General features: G+C 44.5%; 1 protein-coding gene across 2 annotated transcripts in view; it reads right to left on the bottom strand.

Moving 5' to 3' along the window:
- ds (dachsous cadherin-related 1) overlaps window positions 1-19,268 on the bottom strand; it is a 77,973-nt gene that overhangs the window by 10,158 nt on the left and 48,547 nt on the right. For both annotated transcript variants that reach the window (XM_084601998.1, XM_084601999.1), the window contains exons 18-23: window positions 18,423-18,565; window positions 16,213-16,422; window positions 6,743-6,969; window positions 6,190-6,469; window positions 3,716-3,993; window positions 75-213 (exon numbers count right to left, since the gene is read on the bottom strand). In XM_084601998.1, the coding sequence (XP_084458124.1) occupies window positions 75-213; window positions 3,716-3,993; window positions 6,190-6,469; window positions 6,743-6,969; window positions 16,213-16,422; window positions 18,423-18,565 (1,277 nt within the window). The remainder of the gene's footprint in view (window positions 1-74; window positions 214-3,715; window positions 3,994-6,189; window positions 6,470-6,742; window positions 6,970-16,212; window positions 16,423-18,422; window positions 18,566-19,268) is intronic.

The following is a 19,268-nucleotide window of genomic DNA, read 5'->3' as shown; positions in this document are numbered from 1 at the left end:
AGCGACCGCATTCTACGGTACTCATTTTACACCTCCTGGAGATGGAGCCCTTTATGTATCAAATACGCACTCACCCGACTGCTTGTCAATGTAAAAGCCATCTGAGAAGCCGGTGAGGCTGTAGTGGATACGGCCGTTGTCGCCAGAGTCAAGGTCAGTGGCGCTCACGGTCACGACGGACGACCCAACTGTTGCCGACTCAGAAACGAGCACCTGCGCGTGCAAAGGAAGAAATGGCGTTTTATCAAAGCCACACTTTGGCTTTTGCAAGCAGCCTTTCACTGTGCCTACATCTGAACAGTTCTGGCAATAGCAGTTACCTGACATAAGGTGCTCAGGTGCTAATACCTGAAGGACCAACAGCACTACTCTGAGGTCCTGCTCAATCTTCCATAAACTAGTGACGGTAGCATTCGTATTCTGCAGCGCTTTATGTCATTTCAAGTATATGTGAATTTTTCTTGTAAGAACCTTCATAGTAATAAGGTAAGGTAGAATCTTGATGATATAATCACGGTTGGTACAAATTTGTAAAATTTCTAGGCTACAATGCCTTGTCCACAAAGGGCAGAATTTTTAATTTTTCGAATGCTCTCCAGCATCACCATAAATCACATCATCACATCATCACTTTAATACCTTAAAGACCCTCATCAGAGGGTATTACATAAGGGGTGGGGCGCACAGAAATGAAAAACAGAATTGATAACATATATGAGTAAGTAAGTTATAAAAATACAAGATTTTCACTGCGCAAGTACACGTGTGATTTGATCAAGAAATAAAGATGGACATGTGATAGCAGCAAGTTCTCGGGGAAGGCCGTTCCAGTCGTTGGCAGTCCGGGGGAAGAATGATGAAGAAAATGTAGTGGTGCGGGCGCGATGTCGGGACACTTGCTGCTGATGACCGGTGCGGAGGGAGATACGTGGTGGGGGTGCGCAGATGTAAGGTTCCTGTCGTAGCTCGGAGTAAAAAAATTTGTGAAACAAACATAAACTAGCAATGTAGCGACGATGAGCAAGGGTAGATAGGTTGGACTGCGATTTTAAGGATGATATGCTGATATCAAAAGAATACGATGAATGAATGAATCTAGTTGCTCGGTTTTGAACTGCTTCAATTGAATTACGCAGATATGCTTGTTTCGGAGACCAGATGGGAGATGCATATTCTAATTTTGATCTAACTAGTGATTTGTATGCGAGGAGCTTGACATGCTGAGGTGCAGAGCGTAGGTGACGCTTTAAAAATCCTAGTGTTCTGTTAGCGGATGATATGATGTTTGAGATATGCGTATTCCACGTAAGATCCTGACAAAGATGAACACCAAGGTATTTGTATGATTGGACAAGGTCGAGAGGAACGTTAGATATGCTGTAGCTGAACAGGAGGGGGTAATGGCGACGATGAAACGACATATATTTACATTTACTTGTGTTAAGTGTCATTAGCCATTCATTACACCAGTCTTTCACACGAGTTAAATTGTTTTGAAGGGATTGTTGTTCGAAAGTGTTAGTGACTGTTCTGTAAATAACACAATCGTCAGCAAACATCCGAATATGGCAATTTAAGTTCTCAGGAAGGTCGTTAATATAAATTAGAAACAAAAGTGGCCCAAGGACGGATCCTTGGGGCACGCCTGAGGAGACTGGTAGGAGGTTAGACATTTGATTATTGACGATGACTGATTGGAAGCGGTGAGTTAAGAATTCTTTTATCCATGCTAGTATATCGGGATGCAAGTTTAGGCGAGAAAGTTTCAAAAATAAGTGGTTATGAGGTACCTTATCAAATGCCTTGGCGAAGTCGAGGAAAATAGCATCAGTTTGGAGGTTAGCATCAAGGTTAGCATGTAAGTCATGAATGAAAAGTGCTAGTTGACTTTCACAGGAGTATCCTTTGTGAAATCCGTGCTGCGAAGAATGAAAAAAATTATTTGATAAATGCAAATGATAAATGATGCAAACCTGCAAGCTGTGACTGCACACTCGTGCACCGAGCTCTGCAAACTGCCATTGCTGAAATCACCAGAAACGTGTATGCTCTGCAAGCAGTGAAAAGCGGCTTGCGGCCCGTACATTCCCAATTTCCAGTTACGCGGTACGCACTGTGAGTAAAAAGCGGCAGCAGTAAGGCCGTAAATAATCCTGTCAAGCTGTAACAGCTGTAAACAAGTCGGCATGAATGCATTTCTCGTGCTTTTGCCCGCAGATTTTGTTTATTTTGGGCAATACAAATTTTGGATGAAAAAGATATAAAGATATTGTTTGTGACCCCATGATAGTTGTGTCATCGAGATTTTAGTGGAATACCATGTGACTCCAAGTTGTTGACTTCCCTTCAGGGTGCCTTGACAGAAATAATGGGAGGCGTGCTGACCATTCCGGGTAGGTTATTTGCACAAGTTCAATGCCATTGTCCCGCCGCGGTGGCGCAGTGGTTAAGATGCTCGACTACTGCACCGAAGTATCCAGATTCGAACCCGACCACCAGCGGCTGCGTTTCGATGGAGGCGGAATGAAGAGGCATCTGTGTGCTGGCTGTGAGATGTCAGTGCACAAGATCCACAGGAGGTCGAAATTACTCTGCAGCCCTCCACTACAACTCCTCTTTCTCTCTTTGCACTTTCACTTGCACCTTCCTCCTTTCCCTTATGGTGTGGTTCATGTGTCCACAGAAACAAGTATGACAGATACTGTGCCTTTCCCTTCCTGCAAACCAATTATTATTATTATTATTACTATTATTATTATTGTTATTAATAACACACTCCAATTCCCAGCCTAGCTCATTTTAGGAATTGCACCCAAGGCTGTGAAGCCTAGCATATCTGCAAGAAGCCAATAGAGCTCCATGACAAAAAAATAAAAAAGGGAGGAACTTCCGCCTAAATAAACAACAATTAGGGCATTTGAAGCATAGCGTCTCACAGTGGAAGTTCTTGAAACTTGGGAAATTTGACCTTGTGCAGCAGCTAAGCTTGCACTTCTATGCGCTACAAATTTTTCTACAGCAACTACAGATTTTTCAAATTTTTAACAGCACCCATTAAAGAAATTAGGTAGACAACAGCATTAAGGTGCCGGGATGAAAGAACTAAATTCGTAGGCCCAGCTGCACTTTCACTACAGAATATGTTCCAAGCCTCATCTCAGATTTCATGAAGCACAACCGACAGTATCGTGTCCCGAGGCACGACAAGCAATAGAACGAATACTGCAAACACCCGATTTTGCAGCTGCATTTCTTTGGTCAGTGTAAAGCTGTTGTGCTATGTCACAAGAAGTACGGATATATGCAACAGCAATACAAGATTGTGCCTACCAATTCCACTGGCTACAATGTAATGGAAATGCAAGACGCTGTTCTATGTGCATCCCGGAGTTCTTAAATTTCACATGAAGGGTACTAGCAAATTATCTGCAGATGCTGAAGACACATCACTCTTCTCTTAATCTGCATCGATTATTACTATGTAACATATTGCTGCAACTATAAATGATCCCAAAGAAAAAGTGAACAATCACATAAAAGCCAAACAGTTTCGTTGCAGCCAGCTTCATGAATTTCCATCTTCAGCTCATTATACAATGATTCCCATACACAATGGAAAGAGGATATACAGTAAGTTATTTCTGGCTGCCAATAACATCAGCCCCATCAGTCTCATTGGCAAACTTGTCAGAGTATTACTGTGGCATCGACTCACATTGTAGGATGGCTGCAGGAAGCGGGGTGCATGGTCGTTGGTGTCCAAAACTCGCACGGTAACGAGGGTCTCCGCTACATGCGCTGTATCCGACACATGCAGTCGCAGCCGGTACTCGCGCTGCTGCTCGTAGTCGAGGCGGTCGGCCAGAAGCAGGCGGCCGGAGAAGTGGTCCACGACAAAGGTACCACCCGGCTCGGCCAAAGAGTAACGCAGAACCGGGTGCGTGTCCACATCGTTGGCTGTGATCATGGTTACTGTGGATCCTACCCGGGCATCTGCGCATGCAAACCTTTATTTAACACACATGCTACCTAGTTGGCTTAAGCATGCAAAAACCAATAAGCAATCTGGAGCTCCCATGCTTGACTAGCGGGAGTGGTCAGGCAAGCAGATGTGACAATACCACTAACATTGTTTGTTCAAGCTGGGACAGAAACAAACCACAGATAAAAGACAGAACTTAACAGTATAAACATGTCGCGCTGGTGAAATCTGATCAGCTTATAAACAAGTACATATACACATATGTATATATACACTCAGCATTTGGCTGTTAAGCGTGGGCTTGTGGGGACCCGAGTTCCAATGGAGGCAGAATTCCAAAATGCCCATCTAGCAATTTTTGTGCTCATTAGGAAATCCCGCGAAGTCAAGTTTTTAACTTTGCTCTTCAAGGTAGGACTCAGAGACTAGATGTCTTGCTTTGGCACATGAAAATCGTAAAATAATAATATTCTGTGCGTTTGCTTAAATCACAAATACTCGATTACGTCCAATTACAGTATTCCTATCTTCGCGATGAGCATGCATTTCAGTATACTGGGGGGCAAAGTATGCATAGCAACAGAAAGCACTACTATTGAAGCTGCAAAGAAAATTTTGTGTTCTACGGCAATGTGCAAGGAAGACAAGTCAGTGTAATTATGCTATATGAAACAAACAGCCAAGACCACTGAGCACCGCTAGCCCATTAATGATAGCTGCGCGCACCAATTTCCAATCCTTCCATGCTGCTATGGCCACACTTTGCCATTTAGCTTGTAACTCAACTGCTGATGTTTGGTTTTGGATCTCTGGAAGCACCGTTTTTGGAACACTCACCAAAGATGCCGTAGTGTCAAAAGTCTAAAACAAGAATGGCTCACTCAAAAATGCTGCAAAGACAATGTTTGTTTTTAGTGCGCTAACATTAGGGCTTCCACTTTGCCTTCTAGAAATCCATTGCCTGTCTGCGTGCCTGTCTGTCTCGTACCCCACACGAGCATTCCTCAGGCAGGTGGTAGTGGTCGGCAGGTTTTGCGACATTACAAGACCACATGTCATGGCCAAATTGGCAGGAGCTACCAACTCTTTTGGAATGGGAAGCGAACCGGCAGGGACACTTGGAACTCTATAGAGTCAGACACGCTGCTCCTAAACAATGGAGGCACAGTCGTAGAGCTTGACGAAAGCAGGGGCTTTCTATCTGTGTCACTCCTGCCAACTTGGATAGCATACACCCTATATATCAACAGAGGCAGGTCCGCTCAATTGGAGCAAAACCATGGAAAGTAAAAATAAACCATGCAAAACGAGGGCTAGCCGTGCTAGCGCATGATAATTCGTGACTAGCCTCAAGGTAAACCAGGCTGTGAAATTTTTTTTCACACAGTGACCAATACAAGGCTTCACATTTCGTATATTTCAGAAAAACTTGATTTTCTTCTTTTTAAACACAAGCATATTTTTTACAATTTTGTTCAATATTTTTCTAAAATCACTTTTTTGTTTAATGAAATTTTGTGTTGCAATGCATATTGCTGAATCCTAAGAATATTTATTGAGCTGTTGTTTCGTTTGTTACTTAAAATTTTTTAATTTAAAAATTTACTGAAACCTACAAAAGTAGAATGATCATTTTTCCCCATGGTATGAGGACTTAAGCAGTATGGGCGGTGACTGGCATTGATGTTGTAGCCTTGTATTCAAATACTCCAGCATCTTCCCATCAGCATGTTGTTATTTATTTTTTTTTTTCTTTGACGCAGGCATGTGAGTGATGCCTAAGATTTGAAAAATGAAAAAAAGAAATTTACAGGTAATGGTTATGAATCATGTGATGAGATATTAGCAACGTCCTTGTGGTGCGTGTCGAAAGTATAATAACCAAGACTGTAGGTACAAACTAAAGTTGCGGTTTTGTATGTCTTTATTTGCTTATGCATCCTAAACCTTCACTTTCTTTGATATAGGGGGAGATCGATTTGATCGTTGCAAGTGTTTCATTACGTTCTAGTCTTTTGTTATTATACAAGCATTTCGCCTTTCCCGTCCCTCTTGTACAAGAGGAAAAGGACACGGGTTGCTGTATGAACTGGGGTAGGCGGCAGAGACTTCAGAACCGCAATGCTGTTATAGTATTGGTGAGCTTCTTATTGCTAACAGAATAAATAAAAAGAAAACACAGACAATGCACAGATGAGCAGACGCACCTTCACGAATGCTGACAACACTGTCTGGTGGAAAGACAGGCTGGTTGTCGTTGGCATCGATGACTGTGATGCGCAGGGTGCATGACCCCGTTCGAGGAGGCTGGCCATCGTCGGTAGCCACTAGCGTGAGCAAGTAAGTGTCGCGAATTTCACGGTCCAGCACCGTGTTGGTGCGCACTTGGCCGCTCAGTGGTGGCTCTAGCACAAATGCTTGGTCCACGTTGCCACCAGCTATGTGGTACACCAGTCTGCTGCCTCGGTCTGCGTCCAGCGCCGACACCTGCAACCGCAACACAATTAGTTGAGCAAACTTTGCTCAAAGATCAAACGAACACATTTCGCGCATTACAAACACTGCTGATGCAAACGCAGAAGGTACATTCAGCCTTGGTCACTGGACCTACCTGGAGAGAAGGTTCACTGTTGACCTGTCTAGTGGAGTACTTACATACTCCCAAAGCTGCAAAGCCCTCAAACTTTCAACGGACATGTGGAGATCCAAGAGCTCCACTTGTCTGTAGAAAGCTGCGGCTGTGGTTTAACAACCGCTCACCTGAGCAACGAATGTTCCACGGGAACGACCCTCCCAGACAGAGGCCACATAGCGCTCTTGGGAGAAACGAGGAGAGTTGTCATTCTCGTCCAGCAGCTGCACCAAGAGCCTAGCGTATCCATGGAGTACGACCCCTGAAGGCGTCTCGGCACGTGCCCGCAGTGGCAGCTCCAGCTCAGGGCGCTCCTCGTAGTCCAGCTGCTGAGAATCCCGCACCCGCACAGTGCCTGCACCAGTACAATGCAGTAAAGCTGTTTGATTTGAACTTCAAAGGGCTGGATGAAAAGATTTGAATTACCTGAAGTTCCGATTACTGAACAACCCCGAAACAACTGACAAGGATCACTCGCATCACGTTATATTTACTTGGCAAAAAACTGGGCAATAGAAACTTGCTTTTGAGATTCGAACATTGCAAAAAAATGTATATATATATTTCTTGCATTTCCATCAATGCTTTATTGCGTGTGCACTTTGGGGGCTGAAAAAAGCGGAACTGCTTCAAATTAGTAAAGGTTTTTTGGCATCCTTCGCGGCGTGACGCAGTGTTGGCAATGCCCTTACAAGCAGCTTCGTTGTGTGTGAAGAGGCTTTACCACACGAAGCCCAAACGGCACTTGACGAGAGTAGTTTTCGTGTAGTGGAAAAACCATGCAAAATGGAACGCAGCTGGGCTGAATTGGCCGTCTGATGAGCAGCTGATAGCCTCCATTGTCACGGGCTGGCGTGAAACTCATAAAGGCGAAATAGAAACTAAATGGTCAGTACTATATCCTTGGATGTGAGGCCGTCCAGTCATCAACATTTGCTGTTGATGATTGTTGCCATTGAGCATAGGTTACAAGTGTCTTCCTCATTTTTTTTTTTTGTGTGCACTTTGCATTCAAGGTGTTACTTCAGTAGTTGAATGCAATATATTTCGTAAAGGTAGAAAACCATGGCATGACTCGAGCAGTGGCGGTGGGCGCTTTCATACAGGGCCGCGGCTATAACGGGAACTCTTCTAAAGGAGTTGCACTGTCTGCCGCTGCGAGGAGTGCTGAAGACCTACCCAACCCTGGCCGCCCGCTTCTGTGGCAGCGGCCGGTGCGCGCTTGGTTTTACGCCTTCAAACGCTCATTCGTGAGGCTCAGGGTGTCGAAATAAAGCAAAAATGTAGAGCATTCATGTACTTCATGAATTTCAAATGAAATATATTTCCTTCAGAGCACGAAGACTGGTTCATGACGGTTTGAACAGACACTGAAAGTGAGAACAAATGAATGCGAATATCAGGGTATTCAGACTCAACGTGTCTATTCTTTCACTTCCTCTCCATCCCCATCGTACGTGCAGACTCTATAAATACTTTCGCTGCATCGAACTGTTCCCGGTGGAACCTATTACCGGTGAAGACTGTAAGTAATATATATGCAAGCTAGTTCATCTGGCATAACTATAATGGCAGTAAGGATTGTTCTAACTGGGGCAAATGATGTGAACCGCTAATTATTTAACTAAGCATGCATGAATTTCATTTGCCCTCCACATATGTTCAGATTGCGAAGTGAGCGGAATACTTAGGCAACTTATGTAGTTTCAGTTTTATGTGTGCAAAAATGGTTCGTATAGGCTTGCAAGCAACAGTGATATATACAGTACGTTCTTATTTCTTACAGTGCGCGACATGAACTAAATGCCATCTCAAAGCCCAATTCTCTGTTGTAAATATTGTGCACCACAAACACAGCCAAGTAGCAGCATACGGTTGACTAGGAGCCCATTACGTTGTACAAAAGCTGAATTTTTTCTTCCTGCGGCTACACTGTTTCCTGCATGATATCATAGGAAAGTGCGTTTATCGAGATTGTAATGACAGGGCTGCAGAAGCGCAGAAGTTATTACATGAGCACTTTGATCTGTCAGGCCCATTTAGTATCGGAAACGGAGTGAGCGCGCTGAATGCTGTTTCTGTCGTATGCATTGTTTGATGCGATGCATCGAATTCTGCCAACCTGTTACAATTAGCACTCGAGTGAGGTGTAGTACCAAATTCGCCTGCATGCACTACCTCAAAAGGGTGCCAGAGAGATTACATTTTTTCGTTTTTGGACATTTCTCTGTCTGCTTCTGCATATTTGCTACATTTTTGGGTGCCTTCAGTAGTCTGACGGCAAGTGAGGCTGGCCACTGACCTGCTGCAAGTTCTGTTAGCGTGAGTTGAAAAAAATCTACTCTTATCGCACATTTTGTGCACTTCGACTGGCACGTTCACCGTAACCAGTCTTCCTGTTCTGTGGCGTGTACAGTGATTTGGAGAAACAGACAGCGTTGATCACCGTCCTCATACACGGAATGCCAGAAAACTTCCCGATATGTCTTTATCGCAGTCAGTCATTCAGTCAGTTCTTATTGTCAGGGAATCGCTCCTTCCTGCCGGTGGCAGAGACAAAAGACATGATTGCCTAACGAGGTTAGTGCCCCCGTGCCACCCATGTTGCTAAACCCTGTGGCTAGTTTGTAACAAAGAAGCTAATTTCGTGACAATGGTTGATCCTGCCGGCTGCAGTGTACTTTCGACACTTCCTTCTGTCTGGGTGACATTTCCTGCCTAATATCTGAAGCTTATTTCCTTTGCTGGGATATACGCATCCCTAAACAATGTGCACACGTCTGCACAAGTGATACCTCGACACCTGCAATAAGTTACCTCCCTAATGTCCGAACCCTCTGTTTGCCGTGTACGTGACTACCGTGCCATGGTTTATTGCTGCATCCCATTCCGTAAGTCTCGGTCTGAAAAGACTACTGGTGGTTCCTTTCACCAATTTCCGAGTGATGGAGAGCTCTGTTCCAAATAATTTGGGTGTACTTTACGTGAGTTTTTACCCGCTCTCTGGTTCTTGAGCAAGATGATGATACACAGCCAAAGGCTGTGAGGATGACTCAAGGCAGGCGCACCCATGACCTATGACCCCCATACCACAACAAAAATGACCATCGTACGCTCTGAGCACTCGTCAAGTTTATGGTGTTTCGGTGGTGAGAATGAACAACGTGAATATCACAACTGAGTGAATGCATGAAGCACATGTTGGCTTGGCCAACCACAGCATTTTTCCCCAATTTGTTGCATGCTAAAAACACCATCCCAAGGATGCGGGATCGAATCCCGGCTTCAGCGGCAGCTTTTCGGTGGAGGCGAAAAACAAGGCGCCCGTGTGCTGTGCGATGTCAGTGCACGGTAAAGAACTCCAGGTGGTCGAAATTTCCGGAGTCCTCCACTACGGCGTCTCTCATAGCCCGAGTCGCTTTGGGACGCCCCACGAAACAAAAACAAAAGCACCATCCCAGAGCAAATGCGCCAACATGCATTCTACGCGAGCGGCCATTTTACGTGCAGAGGACGGGTTAGGGAGCCTCCATGTCGCACCCTACCAGGCGACATGTAGGCTCCCTAGGATGAGTAGGGTCACAGCGTTACAATTTCCCAGCGGTGGCAGACGGGAAACACCTCCTGTGCGCAGGCCGTAAAGAGCGTGCCGCCTCTGCTCGAGTCCAGGCACTGTAACAATTACTAATTCCCTGGTTATTACAATTTTTCGATTGTTGGTACCAGCAGCTGCTGCACATGCGCTAAAAATGGCACCAACCTTGTTGAAACCAGCAAAAATTCTCACGTGGGTTATCTATCGAAATAGCAACTAGATAATAAGCATTGCTTAAAATGAAGCTAAAGGAATGTCCCTCTAAATGGACAACTCTATAATAAAAAGTGATGCAACCTCTCTTCATTAAGAGCGGTTACGTGCTAGTCTAGATCTTGTTCAATACATGTATATGTAGCCGCACTATATGCCATGTCAAAACTTCAGCAGGACACTTTTCAGTAATCTGAAAAATTCACATACAAGGAATGAGCCACACTAGGCTAATCATTTGAATAGGCTGTCCTTCTGGCTAGGCCTAGCTCACAATCAGAAAGCATATCAGCACAGTTCACAACAGAAATCATGTAAAAACAACTTAGTGGTGTCTTGTTCATCACATTTTATTGGAAACAAACAACAACTAATTGTTGTTGATTTTCGGTGCCCATATGCACCATGAGGGATATATTATGTTTGTTGCCATTATATAAGAATAGGAAGTGCCGGTGTGCTTGGGGAAAGCACGTCAGTTCCTTACCCTTTCCCACCTTCTTTCATACTGTCATATTTTTTGCAGTTAGGTACTATATAGTGCTGTACAGAGTAAGGCGCTGTATGCAGCTGTGACCAAAACTTTATGGGAAGCAGACCATAGAAAATGTCAGTCTTGAACAAAGTAAAATTACAGGCCAGTTTCAATTCACATTATTGTTCCTAATTTCAGATACATGGTCATTACTGGATACACGTTATTAAGAATGCACTATCGCAAACTTCAACAAGTATAGACACCAAATTTTGGTGGCAATTTTTTCTTCTCGTTAATGCTGCGTAAGACATTCCTGTATATGAATCAGCATGCGGTTTTTGCACAGGACCACGAAATAATATTCAATTTAATTTTCTTTTCTCGCCAGTTTCAGTGTCGGTTCCAGCAGCCGAGCGATTGCTGTGACGTCACAATCGCATAAAAAAACAGTGATATAATCGCTGACTCTTCACTTTTTTGTATTTTGTGTCCTCGAGGCAGGCTGGCTTCAGTGTTCTGGTGAATGAAAACCACACAGGAACGATTATATGTTTTATTCATTCCTCACGAGACCTAGACTTGACTTTGACATCACAGACATCGCTCGACTGTCGAAACCAAAACCGGCGAGAAAAGAAATTCGATTACAGCCGAACCCCGTTACAAAAGACATGGATGTAACAGATAATCGTGTATAAGAGACATCATTCACTGAAATGGTTGGACGCCCTGTTATTTTCGTTAATTAGACCTCTTTTTTAACAGATATTGGATGTAAAATACAGTTAGCTATAAAGGACAAATTAGCCTTAAAGCTTGGTACTCAGTCTTGCTTATAACAGACATCTTAACAAAAGATGCGACACCATCCATCACCAGGTTCAGTTGCAGCTAGCAATGAAAACAGAAGAAGAGAGATACACCTGTGCCGTCATTATTAATTATAACTTCAGCAAACAAAGAGCAGGTCAATCAGCTATGAAATGACTATGAAGCCCCTGTAGTGGGAATGCAACACAGAGGAGTTCTTCAGCTTTGCCACGAAGAACACAAGCACGACTGCACATGCGACCATCTGCACGAGCCTACTGGGAGCGCGTGTTGGGTTCTCCAGTTAGTTGAGCTTCCTATCAAGAATCACCATAGGTGTGGTGTCCACTAGTTTGAAGAATATAGCAGAAATTGTCTATTATGCTGCATTTCAGTATGAGCGAGAAATCTATCTGGTAAATGCAAAGAAAGAGCTCGGCTAGTGCCGCTGACATAAAACAAGCGCTTTTGCATAGAAAGAGACATAGCCAAGCTAAGAACAAAACAAATTACATAAGAACAGAAACTGTTCTGCTCTGGCAAGGACCAATAAACTGCCCTGTACACTATTCAACCAGTTTCAACTCCACTCAGACATGCCTCGTTTGCTTTTCATTTATTTTTCATCTGAGTAGCGACTTTCACAGACTTGTTACTCGCAGCTGCTGTTATTCTTTGTGAAACAAGCATAAATTTCTGAGTGACATTTCTGCTGGTGATGTTTTATAGTTTTCACAACATTTATGATTTCGTGGCACTTTTTTTACTTGAGTTCTCGTAGTGTTAGCAGACACATAACATAGTTGAGAATTGCTAGTTGCGGCGCCACGTAACATCGCGATCGCACTTTGCAATCGCTACAAAAGCAGTTCGCCAGCATATACAGTTTTGTCCCGGTGGCTACGAGGCTCTTGGCCTGATTTTCAAGCTGGAAAAGGCTGTATCAACAGCATCAATACAGCCATGAAGCAGACCGAGATTTACAACTATTTCAGCAGTAAATAAACATAAGAAAGTTGCCAGCTGCGGTCAGTGTGTGGTAGTCCACCAAGAAAATGCAATATGTAAGTGAAAGCTATAATACACTTTTGCGACAGGCCATAGCTTTCTTTTTTGCATATTTCAGCAGTAGGATGCCTATGTTGAAATAACGTCTGGTAAGAAAATGTGAACATGGTACCCTGCTTATAAGGGACCTCTCATATAAGAGACAAAAACTGCTCCCCAGTGCATGTCCCTTATAAAGGGGTTCAACTAAATTATTCAGCGGCCATAGGTGGATATCACGAGGAAATCCATCTACAGTAATGGCTTATGCATCATTACCGAAGATAAAGCACGAACCCAAAAATGAAGTTTCAATACTCCTTTAAGCTTTACTATTAAGGGTGCATTGTGGTGAGTACCAAGCAGCATTCAACCAATTACAGAAGTGGGAGAAAAGCCATAAACAGGCTATACCTTTTCTTTGACACATAAAGAATTGAGCATATACTGCATGTCTTGACAGGCCTCAGCATGTGCCACACACCGTCAGGCAAAGACTTGTGGGGATACACATGAATCTCCTGTTCTATTGTAACAGGCGCGTGTAACTATCACGCGAGGTTACGTGCACGCTGTTAGGGAGGATGGTGAAAGGAGGGCACCCCCCTCCCCCGCTTCCCAGTCTCCCTGCCGCAGCGCCCCCGCCACGGCCTTCCCTCTTTCCTGCTTGACGTAGCCAAGGAACCTCCTTTCCAGTCCGGAGAAGCACGCTTCCCGCGATTTCCTCTTGTCTATCGGTAGGTGAAAGCACATGCGCTGTTCAGAGTTTCTGCCGGTAAGACCGCCACTTCACCTGAAGCACCTAGTCATCGTACGCATTGACCACTGCAGACCGTGAGCACGTAGCCACCTGAGGTGAGCAGAACATTCCTCTCCTCTTTTTGTGTGCGCTTACCCCCTTTCGTGCTTTCTTTCACCCCTGTATGCGAATGGGACATTCGCTCGCTACGGTGACGCATTTGAGTGTTGCATTTTGCCATGTACTTGGGCAGAATAAAGCCTGCTTCGAGTAAGCAACTCATGTTTGTCCCCACTGGCCCGAACCCGCCGCAGTGGCGACTTCTTGCACCGCGGTTTGGGGATCACAGCTCTGACTGTTAGGTCTTAAACGGTGGGGCTAGAAGGCGCCTTCCGTGTCTAGCCCTTTGGAGCGTTTTTACAACAGTAACCCCCCAAGAATCAAACACACATTAAAAAGAACAAGCCCAATGCATAAACATACAAGGCCCTACACACGTATACTACAGTAGAATCTCAATAATATGAATACGGTTGATCCGATCTTAATTGCGGGATGACACATATCTAAACAGCTGCCTCGCCAGCTGTCCCCGCCCTGCTGGATGCCACCCCAGCATTCCCCAGTTCGCCGCTGCTAGGGTTCTGTTGCCGCAGTCTTGTGCGCTTAATTAAAAACAATGTGGTTTGATAACCGTAACTGTCCAAAGCGATAGCGATCGCTGTTGATGTGCCAAGGAAATGAATGGCTCTGTTTTTTAAGAAGCTTGATGTATTGTAGATGGTTGACAAAAACCCAGAGAAAAAACGTGTCGACTTGGTAAGAGAGTTAGGGCTAGCACCGTCGACGCCCTGCGCCACTGTTGGGCAGCGAGAAGTGAACGTGAAGCAGGCAACAACGGCAACGCATGTCAAGCTAGAAGAGGTCCTGCTAACATAATTTCTTGAATTCACAGCACCAGTGTGAACGTGGATGGCTAGGTGTTGCATTAAAAGCCTGAAAACATCGCACTTTCGTTTGGAATCGAAAATTTTCATGCTTCTGGAAGATGGCTGCACTGATTTAAAGAAAGGCACGAACTTGTGTACAGAGTTGTCTCTGGTGAAGTAAAGAAAGTGGACGAGGCAGCTGTCGACTATTGGCTGAACATGCCGCCAGCGCAGATATGCAAGTACGCTCCGCGTGATGTATTTAATGCCCACGAGGCAGGCCTCTTTAATTTGCAACTGGAGAAGACTTGTGCATGAAAGGCTCAGGCTTGCCAGGGCAGTTAAAAGAACAAAGAACGAGTTACAGTACTTTTTGCTGCAACTATAACGGTTTGAAGAAACTGCAGCTTACCATCACCGGTAAACGTTTACTTATTTTCTACATAAAGGAAACCAAAAGGCATGGATGATTACAAATTTTTCCCGTGATTTCCTACCACAGCTGAATCATAAAACGGCATCCAAAAACCGAAAGATTTTACTTTTCATTGACCAACGTTCTGTCCACCTCAAGGAAACGTCACAGTAAGGTTTTTTTTGCCAGCTAATACAACAAGCCACCTGCAGCCTATAGACACGGGAATATAATTGGTAACACGAAGCATCACTTCAAATGCCTCTTAAGGCATTTTCTGGCAAAAACTGACCAGAACGAGTTGAATTTGTGGATCAGACTTCTGGATGCATCAAGCTTCCTAGTGATGGCTTGGTATAATGTGACTGCAGATACAATTTCGAATTGCTTTAGAAAATGTGGATTTGCAATGGTACATGATGCTGCTTCGACGTTCATCAAGACTCTGATGAAGACTTCACAAGGCTGTGCGGGACAGTCTGGAAACTCAAGCTTTGGCTCAAGATTTCATAACCATGAACAACGGTGTTGCTACCTGCGGGCTAAGAACCGTTGAAGAGTTGGTAAATGAAGCAGAAGGAGATGACAGCAATGGAGTGAAGATGCCGACAAGTCTGACTAACTGCGTTCAGTGGCACAGACCTTTCATGCTCCTGATGTCCTGTGCCACACCGCAGGTGCCGGCGGCAAAGTAAGCAGTGAAACCGATACACGATTTTATGTTCAAAAGGGGGCTTGTGAGCTACATCGAGGAGAAAAAAGTGCAGGAGAATATTACAGACTTTTTCGGCCAGAAGTAGCAGTCGAGCATAGTAAAGTTTTTGTTGATTTTCATGCTGAAGTTGGCTTGATTTGGATCATACAAATTCGCGATGATACAAATATTTTGCATGCTCCCACGAAATTTGTATCATCGAGATTCTACAAGCAAGACCATGCAAGTAATTTTTTACACAATTTTTTACGCTCACACATTTTTTGCCGGCTATGTATTTTTTTGCAGCTTGGAAAGCATAAAAGGTGCGCTGGTTATTGCTAGTTGAGATTTGTTAGCAATCTAAAAATGAAGTATGAACTGCTGTCAACCTCATTTAGTGCTTATAAAAACTTCTATGCCCTAAGTCCATGAAGGCCGGCTATGGAAAAACAACAAGGAAGTTCAATGAAGCAGTGAAAATGCTTCCAACCACTGACCATGAGATTTGCATGAACTATGAAGCCCGTCTGTCTCACATACAATGTAGGCAGCCGAGACCTTAGAGCATACCAGCCACTAGATGCTCTGTACTATGAAACCTGTCTGTTTCACATACAATGTAGACAGCATGCCAGCCACCAAGTTCTTTTTACAGGGTTAGTGCATGATACTGACCGCTAGTAGGGTGGATAGCAAAGGGCCCATGGTCCTGGTCAGGCCCAAGGCTGTAAGTGACAGCCAGGCCAGGCTGGCTGCTGGCTGAGGCTCGCACTTGAAGCACCATCGAGCCCGCAGATGCCCCTTCTGGCAGCCGTGCCACATAGCTGGCATTGGTGAACTCCAGGTGGGGGCCCGCCACAGGACCTACCCACACCTCCAGAACACCTGCATGAAGCCGGCCGCCATCAATTACCACACCACTGTTTAAATGCGCTAATTGTCTACATTCTTTATTTGTAGTAACCATTACATGAAGCCTTCTGCTGCCTGTCTTCCTTTGATCGCAATTTGTACTGCAAGGAGGTGCATGCATTCTTTCCGAGTTATGTCCAGCAGCTGAAGACAAGACTAAAAACTGTGTTCATCTTGAAGCCATAATTTAAACACACAGTAATTTCAGTAACCATATTTATATATAATGAAGCTATACTTTAAATGTATAGTAATTCCAGTCCCCATATTTACGTGTAATGACACCTCGCAAAAATACCTAATTGATAGATACACTGATATTATTTAAAAGGTGATACTTCAGGAATGCGTGCAACAGCGGCTGCCGCTGCCACCGCTATACGTTTTGTGCTGCACAGTTCTATGCTTGTTCACCTTTCTTTCCATTTTCTACTCTCCCAGTGCCTAATTTCATTCAATAGCAGCCACAGGCTAGTGTCGATGTTCATGGCTGCTCTCTAGCCATGCAGGTGTGCGACCCCTAGGTCATACAAAAGTTGGCTTCTGCCACCTCGAGTGCCTGGTGGTGAAGGACTTCGTGGCTATCTTGAGAAGCAGTGGGAAGAAAAGCTCCCCTGAATATAATGCAAGCTGCACTCTGAAGTCAATGAAGCAAAGAAAACACTTGCGTTACCTTCGCATGAATATGGTACAAGACCACTTATCAGGCAGAAGCGAAATATATCCACACAATAACAGCAAGGCATGAGTGTAATAATGTGCTACAGTGATGATGTAACTTTTTGAGGGTGGCAGAAAGTTAGGTGGCGGATGAGGTTAAGAAGTTTGCAGGGGTTAAGTGGATGCAGCTAGCACAGGACCGGGTTAATTGGAGGAATATGGAAGAGGCCTTTGCCCTGCAGTGGGTATAGTCAGGCTGATAATGATGATGATACAAATGCACCTCTAAGGGCAACACACAAAGTGTGAGTGGAATCTAGTGTCGCAGCACTATGAGTACTCTAGAGTGAAGTAGATTCAGAAACACGGAAACGAAAACATGAGTCATTTCAGATGATAACATATTAATTCCAACTTGTGTCAGACCGACATTGCAAAAAAAAAAAAAAAAAAAAAAAAAAAAAATGGTGCGTCAGCTATACAAGTTGAAACGACAGGTGTGAGTAGACCACCAGGAGAACTATCAAAATCATCTGAAGAACCCCTCCCCTCTCGCCTTGTCAAAAAATGAGGAAGATCTGAATATCCAAAATGCCCATGTGAGTCAATAAGAACCTAAGCAGACTGGAACGACACTTGCTCATTAATTTCTGCTGGATCGCCAAACTTGAGCACCAGAGACTTCCTTCCCTGTGTCACCCCAACAAAGTTGACCCTCTGGTTGTAGTTGCGTCACATTTAGGGAAACGAAGAATTCTTTCCAAAATTATAAGCTGTCCGCACATATAACTGAGCAGGTGTTCTCAAGACTCTGCCGTTTTTTCATGGGCAGCTAGAGCTGCTTGTGCACATGCATCTCGGGTGTTCACAGATGCCTTATGTTTTTAGGCCTTCACCCTTTAATCCAGCCACAAATGCTTTTGTGGATGTGTCAACCCATTACTCTGCTTGAACACGTTTCCTCATGTGGGCCCTGGCTGTTCATTTATGCATAGCATCCTTCATCAAAGCTCCTGGCACGGCACTGTTTCTCCAAGTGAATGAAATGAGGTTCACCTGAACACGGCAACTTCACAGCTGGTTGCAACACATAAATGCCTCCCGTTCAGTGGCCTCATACTTCAAGGCTGACTCGCCATCAACGCAATGCAACCTACACTCCGCTCCTCCTTGCACTTCCTCCTGTGTTATCTTGAAGGTATGTGCGGATGCTTGATGTTGACATTTCGTAGAGTATGGGAGCTTTTACGTTAAGAGCCAGCACTCTTAAAATTATTCAAAAATTATGTGGCTTCACTGTGAGTGGCACCCACCGCTGGCCATGCGGGAGGGTCGGCCACGGTCTCGAGCCACCAGGTCGAGGCGCAGCAGTCGACCACTGTCGGCCACCAAGCTTGCAGCCACCGTCACAAGGCCTGTGTCAGCATCAAGATGCAGCTTGCCTCCATTTGGTGTCCTGCAGACCCAGGAATGCAACATCCTTCAGACTCCACATTCCACGTCTTGGTAGACTGATATTCTTGCATCTGTAGTACTACAAAAGAACGCTCTCCCTTCCAGTCTACATTAGGTTAAGAGCTAGCCTGCTCTTGTACTGTCTCAGTCTCTTGCATAACCTCACTCTTTCCTTACCTTACTATCGTGCTGTCTTACTTCCTGTATTTTCTTACCACGGTATCCCTACAGACACATAGCTGTGGCATTGTTAAAGAATGTTATCTCCTTCAGACTAGATTAAACAAACTATCTTCAGACTATCTTCTCTGTTGAGCGCTGCAACTCTACAGTAAGCAGACTGTGTTATCATCGCAATGTGCCATCTTGGTTGACGGTGTTATCTATTGCACAGTTCATAACTACTCTGATCAACTAGCTCTCAGAAATCACTTAAATTACGTGCAGGACTGATGCACCAACCCCATGAGTGGTAATTCTTGTCATTTGATTGCAAACGTATTCCTCTCATGCCCCCCTATGTAATCTTGCATGTCGCAGTCGAGTTAATACCAGTACCTGGCTATAGCCTTGCACAATGTTCTAACCTGAAAAGCACACATCACTAAAGCCATATCGCTACAGAAGTCTTCAATTCTTAAAACAGCATCTATGCCAAGCTGCGATATGCGCCAGCCATTTTGAGGCCTGACCAAATATATCTA

This window comes from Amblyomma maculatum, chromosome 4, assembly GCF_055883805.1.
Source record: "Amblyomma maculatum isolate TAMU_Amacu chromosome 4, ASM5588380v1, whole genome shotgun sequence".
Lineage (NCBI taxonomy): Eukaryota > Metazoa > Arthropoda > Arachnida > Ixodida > Ixodidae > Amblyomma > Amblyomma maculatum.
The sequence above is the reverse complement of the archived record's forward strand: the minus strand, read 5'-3'. Positions and strand labels throughout refer to the sequence as shown.